Source organism: Nicotiana sylvestris, chromosome 4 (assembly GCF_000393655.2).
Source record: "Nicotiana sylvestris chromosome 4, ASM39365v2, whole genome shotgun sequence".
Lineage (NCBI taxonomy): Eukaryota > Viridiplantae > Streptophyta > Magnoliopsida > Solanales > Solanaceae > Nicotiana > Nicotiana sylvestris.
Window position 1 is genome coordinate 155,774,806 of NC_091060.1, and position 7,007 is coordinate 155,781,812.

Here is a 7,007-nt window from a genome sequence, read left to right on the forward strand (position 1 = left end):
GATCTGGAGGACAGTTTTTAAAACTGAAGAAAGGAAAAATTAGAAGAAAAAAAATAAGGAGAGATTAGGGGATATAGATCAGATTTTGAGAGAGACTTTAAGAAAAAATACACCTAGAGTGAGATAAAAGAAAGAGAATCAAGCAGAAAATCAGAAATGATTTTCTGAAGAGGAAGAAGAAACAGAAAAAATCAGAAACAGGAATTTGAAACAGAAAGGAAACTGAAATCTGAAATATTGTCCTTTTGTTGAATCTGTTCGGATTTATTTGATTCCATAGTTCAGTTAAAATCTGAAGTTTTCTTTAAAAATACCGTCATTGTGCATCTGGGCTCCTCGGGTCTTATTATTGCTCAAATCTGTGGAAAGATTGCTATTCTGCTGATTTTGTTACTGCTGTTACTGCTGAAACTTACTTCTTCTACCTTCATTTCCAGGTACTTATCTTTTAAATTCTATGTTGGAAAGAGATTCAGCATGACAAATAAATGAAGTTTGAATTGTAATACTGCCTTCTATTCGTTTAAGTTTAAACATTTAAATTTCAGCTTTGGTTTCATGTTGGATAACCAGTAGTGAGTTCGACTTGATGGCTACAAGTTAATTGTCTTATTTTAAAATTCATATAAAACTTTGTGATAATGTTATCCATGTCGAAATTTCATTAGTTTAGTTATCTTTAAGTTGTGTAAATAGGAAGCATGGCAGAAAGTTGGCTTTTATTTACACTTTATGGTATTGTTAGCTAGGTATAGCAAAATATGGAAATATCAAGGAAAATATGATATTAGTTTATTTTGTTAGTTAATTAGTTGTTGTTTAAAGCTAGATGATGTTGGTTGCAATTTGCTATCTTTTGGCACAACATTGGTTGTGTTTATAATCAATAGTTGAAAGACGCGTTAGTATAATCCGCTATGTTCACGATGTCAAATATGGTGAGTAATATTGTATGCAATATCATTTTATTAAGTCAACTAGACTTGTTCTCTTTCTTAATAATAAAGGGCTTAGGAACTTATACAATGTGAAAGTTAATGTTTAGCAATAATTCATATAGATTGAGAATCAAATTGGTTTGATTATATATATATCTATCCCAACTCAATCATAAGCATAATTAATTAATTTAATTTCGCCTATTGGATTAAAAGAAAGTATATGAAAATAAGATGAGATGTACAAACACAAATTGCAACACTTTATATCAATGGTAATTAGAAATAGAATTTGCACTAAATAAATAATGTAAAAATTGTTCAAAAATACTTCTCCCTTCATAAATCAGTTTTGTTAGTTTCATATACAATTCATTCTTTGGCATATATATATGTTGTACTTGTTAAAAATAGTATTAATCATATTTTTATTCTTTTCTTTGAATTTAAATAGTTGGAATGAATATAATTTATAATCGGAAATTATAATCGACGGGCAACATTTAATAGATTGTGAATTCTTTTCAAAGAATTTAAGGGCCTCTAAAAATGGGAGTTCTCATGATTTTCACATAAAAAATGTATGAATATAATAAACAATTTGTGGAAAATCCATAATACCATTACAAATATTTTGCGCAATTAGGGATGCGTTCGCGTACCCTAATTATTTTTTTTAAAAAAAGCAAATTCGGATTATGCGTACGCGCAATTTCGAACGAATATTTAATAAAAAGGATTTCTCCAAAAATGTTAAAATAATTTCATATAACCCGGGATGTGCAATTCATTATTTAAATATAAGGGTGGTAACGTTTTTTTAATTCTATTTTAAATTACGAACATATAAATTTGTAATAAAGGACATAATATGGTCAACTTTATTGTGTACACGTACGCGTGGCACGATCCCCGGTAATTATAAAAGGTATATAATACGAATATACGTACGCGTAATTCGTTTATATAATTGTAAACAATAAGTAAAAAGCGGTAGTAAAATCATGCAATAAAAACGTATTTAGTAAAATCAAGATAATTAAGCCAATAATAAAAACAGTTGAGCGACCGTGCTAGAACCACGGAATTCGGAAATGACTAACACCTTCTTCCGGATTAACAGAATTCCTTACTCAGGATTTCTGGTTCGCAGAATAATAAACAGAGTCATATTCTCCTCGATTCAGGGATTAAAACCGGTGACTTGGGACGCCTTAAAATTCCCAGGTGGCGACTCTGAAATAATTAAATAAATCCCGTTTCGACTGTCCTTCAATTGGAGAAAACTCCCCACGCGCCCCGCGGGCGCGGTAAAAAGGAGGTGTGACAGTACCCATCAAATACAGCCGTAACTTCTCCATAGCAAAAATAATACCAAGTAGCTCTTTTTCGGTCACTGTGTAGTTGACTTGGGCATCATTCATGGTCTTGCTAGCATAGTAGACCAGATGGAAGATTTTGTTGATTCTTTGCCCCAACACCACTCCAACCGGAACATCACTAGCATCACATATGAGCTCAAAAGGCAAGCTCCAATCCGGTGCGGTGATAATAGGAGTAGTAGTCAACTTGAACTTAAGCAATTCGAATGCCTTCATACAATCTTCATTGAAATAGAACTTGGCATCCTTCTCCAAAAGTTTGCACAATAGGTTCACCTTGGAAAAGTTTTTGACGAGTCGGAGATAGAAACCCGTATGACCCAAGAAGCTCCTCACTTCCTTCACGGATGTAGGGGAGGGAGTTTGGAGATCACCTAAATTTTGGCATTGTCGACCTCAATACCATGCTTAGAAATTTTGTGGCAGAGGATAATTCCTTCCTCAACCATGAAGCCCAATTCAACACCAAATTAGTCTCCTCACATCTAGACAAGACTCTATCCAAATTGTTCAAGCAATCATCAAAAAATTTTCCAACCACGGAGAAACCATCCATGAAGACCTCAAGAATGTTCTCCACCATGTCGGTAAAAATAGCCATCATACACTGTTGAAAAGTCGTTGGTGCATAATATAAACCGAATGGCATCCGTGAGAATGAGAAAGTACCATAGGGACAAGTGAAGATAGTTTTTTCTTGACCCTCCGGAGCAATAAGAATTTGATTGTAGCCGGAATACCCATCGAGGAAATAATAGAAAGCACGCCCGGCCAACCTATCAAGCATTGATCAAGGAAGGGAAGTGGGAAATGATCTTTTCTTGTAACTTTGTTGAGCTTGAGATAGTCCATACACACCCTCCAACTGGTCACCGTCCTTGTAGGAATCAACTCGTTCTTGTCATTGGTAACCACGGTCATGCCCCTTTCTTTGGGACACATTGCACCGGAGAAGTCCATAAACTATCGGAAATGGGGTACACAACCCCGACATCCAACCACTTTATCATCTCCTTCTTGACCACCTCTTATATTGCTTCATTTATCCTCTTTTGATGTTCAATGGAGGGTTTGGCACCCTCCTCCAAAATAATCTTATGCAAACAGAAGGTGGGGCTTATGCCCGGGATATCTGCCAAAGTCCATCCGGTTGCTTTTTTCCTCCTTTGTAGCACCTCCAATGTGGACTCTACTTGCATATTAATTAAGAAAGAAGAAAGGATAACCGGTAAAGTAGAAGAAGAGCCAAGGAATTCATACCTGAGATGCGGGGGTAATGGCTTTAACTCCAAGGTCAGAGGCTCCTTGATTGAGGGCTTTGTTGGAGGAGTCTTCCGATTTTCAAGATCCAAAGATAGCTTTCGAGGCTCATAAGTGTACGACCCCATGCCCTGCAATATATTTACACACTCCACATAGCCATCACTCTCCTCATAATCATCAAGGTTAAGAAAAACGACTTCCAATTTGTCTTCAACATTTATTATGGCACTAGCATCATCAACAATCACATCCATCTAAATCCACAAACTAACAGACTTCATTCTATTCGGTTGCTTCAGTGATTTGCACACATGGAAGACCACATTTTCGTCACCCACCCGGAAAGTGAGCTCTCCTGTTTCCACATCAACAAGAGCCTTTCCTGTAGCAAGGAAAGGTCTACCCAAAATGATAGGCACCTCATAGTCCACTTCACAATCAAGAATCACAAAGTCCGCTGGGAGGATGAACTTGTCAACACGGACCAACACATCATCAATAATACCAATGACCTCTTAATGGTATGATCCATCATTTCCAGCCTCATGGAAGTAGGCCTTGGTTTCCCAATCCCCAAACATTTGAATATCGAGTAGGGCATCAAGTTAATACTCGCCCCAAGATCATATAAAGCTTTTGCAAAATCGGCACTCCCAGTAGTGCAAGGTATTGTGAAGGCGCCCGAATCTTCCAATTTTAGAGCCTTTGAGTTCACAATAGCACTCACTTGATGTGTCATCTTGATTGTTTCACAATTCATCAATCTCTTCTTGGTAACCAAGTCCTTCATGAACTTTGCATATCCCGGCATTTGTTCCAATGCCTCAACCAATGACACATTAATTGACAAGCTCTTCATCATATCAATAAACTTTTTGAATTTGTTTTCACTATTTTGCTTTTCAAGGCTTTGATGGTATAGAGGAGGATGCCTTGGTGTTGGTGCCTTATTCTTTGGCACTACCGGTTGCGGCATGTCAATCATGTGTTCCCTAGACGGGTTCACCTCTTCTTGCGCCTCCTCTACACTTTTACCTATATCAAATCTCACTTCTTCATTAGCTTGAACCACATTGCTTGAGATTTCGTCTTCTTGAACCACAACATCTTCATCCACAATCCTTCTTTGATTTGAGGTGGTTGCATCTCCACCATTTCTACTTCTAGTAGTTACAGCCATAACATGTCCCGTATTATTCCTACCCTTCGGGTTCATCACTGTATCACTATGTAGTGCCCCCTTAGGACGAGTGTTCAAAGCTTGTGAGATTTGGCCTAATTGAACCTCCAAATTCCGAATAGAAGTGTTGTGTGAGGCTAATTGAGCATCAGAGTCGACATTCTTCTCCATCATCTATTTAAACATGTTTTCAATTCTACCCATCTCATTGGAAGAAGAGTTCGGGCCTTGAGAAGGATAGGGAGGTGGATTTCTTGGTTGTTGGAACATCGGAGGCCTTTGAAAACCCGACCTGCGGTTGCTGTTGTTGTTCCACTCTCCTTGGTTATTTCATCCCCAATTGTTTTGATTGTTGCCACCCCAATTGCCTTGATTATTCCAATTGCCTTGATTGTTCCAATTGCCTTGATTAGGATTGCCACCACTCCAATTGCCTTGGTGTTTTTGATTGTTCCAATTACCTTGGTTCCCTTGTGACCTCCATTGTTGTTGATTTTGTCCTTGAGCATGGTTTTTCTGATCTTGATAATTATTGACATATTAAACTTCTTCTTCTTGCTCATTGAATGAATCACCTTGTTCATAACCACTATCATCTTGCATGAATTGTTCCGAACGATTTTCTATTTGTTGACCTTGTTGTCGTCTCTTGTTTACAATCATATTCACACCTTCCATTACATTCACTTGTTTCGGTCCTTGAACTTGTTGAAGCTGAGCTTTGGCCAATTGGTTCATGGTAGTTGTCAACTCGGCAATAACTTGCTATGATCATGTAGCTCCTTGTGTAGGTGGATAACATTAGGGTCACCTTAAAGAACATTGGCTTTACTTTTCCATGCCGAAGAGGTATCCGCCATCTCGTCAAGAATTTTACAAGTTTCGGCATAAAGAGTGTTCATTAAGTTCCCCCCGGTGAGTTGGTTAACCACACATTGATTTGTTGTGTTAATCCCCCTGCAGAAGGTCTGTTGGATCATGGCCTCAGTCATATCATTGTTCGGGGCACTCTTTAACCATGGTATGATATCTTTCCCAAATCTCGTGCAATGGCTCATTGGATTCTTTCTTGAATGCAAGAATCTCATCTCGAAGCGCCGCCATATGTCCCGGAGAGAAGAATTTGGAAATGAACTTCTCCGCCAACTCATCCCAAGTGTGGATGGAATGATTGGGCAATCTCTCTAACCAGTCCAATGTCTTTCCCCATAGAGAAAAAAGAAATAACCTCAACCGCAGTGCATTTTCGGAAACATTAGTTTGCTTGCACCCCCAACAAGTATTGATGAACCCTTTGAGATGCTTGTAGGCATTTTGACTTGGAGCCCCTGTGAATAATCCCGTTGCTCAAGTAGTGTAAGCATCATGTTGGTGATTTTTGAAGTTGCCCGCCTTAATGCAGGGCGGAACTATATCACTTACATAACCTTCGTTCGGTAATTGTCGGTGTGTTGATGCTCTTGGTGGAGGGAAGGGAATATTATCTTGAGGCGGACAACCTCGTCTATTTGCTTGAGGTTCAAGAGGAACCTCCTCAACTTGATCATCATCCACTTCCTCCCCCAATGGCACATTTCCGATGGGCTCATTGTTGAGAGCCATTTTCGTACCTAAAAGCAATTCAAAAACAAAATTAGTGACTCAAAAGGAAAATAAGACAAAGCACACAAAAACCTAGATATATAGCTATATCTATTTAACTCCCTGACAACGACGCCAAAAACTGATGCCGCCCAAACTCACACCACAAATATAGGCAGTGAGACGGTCGAAACAATAATAAAACCCAACGTGAGTCGGGGTCGAATCCTCTGGGAGTTAAAGATGGGATTAGGTATACACCTAGTGTAATTATATAATGTGCCTCAATTTGCACTTCCACATTCTTGTTAGTTGATTCTATTTCTACTTTAAGCTATTGATTGCAAATATAAAACTAGGAGACAATATTTTTGGTTTTGGTTGTTTTTCAAATGTTAAAAGATCTAGGGTCATGACTTCCACCTAGGTGGTTACTTAACGGGTTGTAAACTATAGGGCAAGTTTGATTAGTCGAGGTCGTAATATAGAATTCACATGCAATTACCCACTCTATACCTCTCGGTAGTTTGAATGATTTTTCCCAATTTGGCTTTCTCAAGTCCAAATGGGTATTGCTCAAATCAAGTGATATATGCTCAAGTCGGGTCTTACTATCTCTAGGTTTGACCCTTTAATTGGGGCTATCAATTTCGAGTTCAACCC

General features: G+C 38.1%; 1 protein-coding gene across 1 annotated transcript; it reads right to left on the bottom strand.

The window, feature by feature from the left end:
* Positions 1–3,837: 3,837 nt before the first annotated feature.
* Positions 3,838–5,302, bottom strand: LOC104235017 (uncharacterized). Its single transcript, XM_070173766.1, has 3 exons — positions 5,051–5,302; positions 4,196–4,937; positions 3,838–4,097 (listed from the first exon to the last, which is right to left on the bottom strand). The coding sequence occupies exons 1-3, from the start codon at positions 5,300–5,302 to the stop codon at positions 3,838–3,840; spliced, it is 1,254 nt and encodes a 417-aa protein (XP_070029867.1).
* Between the last annotated feature and the right edge of the window lie 1,705 nt (positions 5,303–7,007).

Bases quoted from the DNA above. Each gene is read 5' to 3' on its own strand.
- LOC104235017 (XM_070173766.1), bottom strand. From the start codon at position 5,302: ATGTCAATAATTATCAAGATCAGAAAAACCATGCTCAAGGACAAAATC. The intron at 4,938-5,050 runs GTTTTCAAAGGC...ATGTTTAAATAG, and splicing joins CAACAGCAACCGCAGGTCGG to ATGATGGAGAAGAATGTCGA. The intron at 4,098-4,195 runs GTATTAACTTGA...CATACCATTAAG, and splicing joins TTTATATGATCTTGGGGCGA to AGGTCATTGGTATTATTGAT.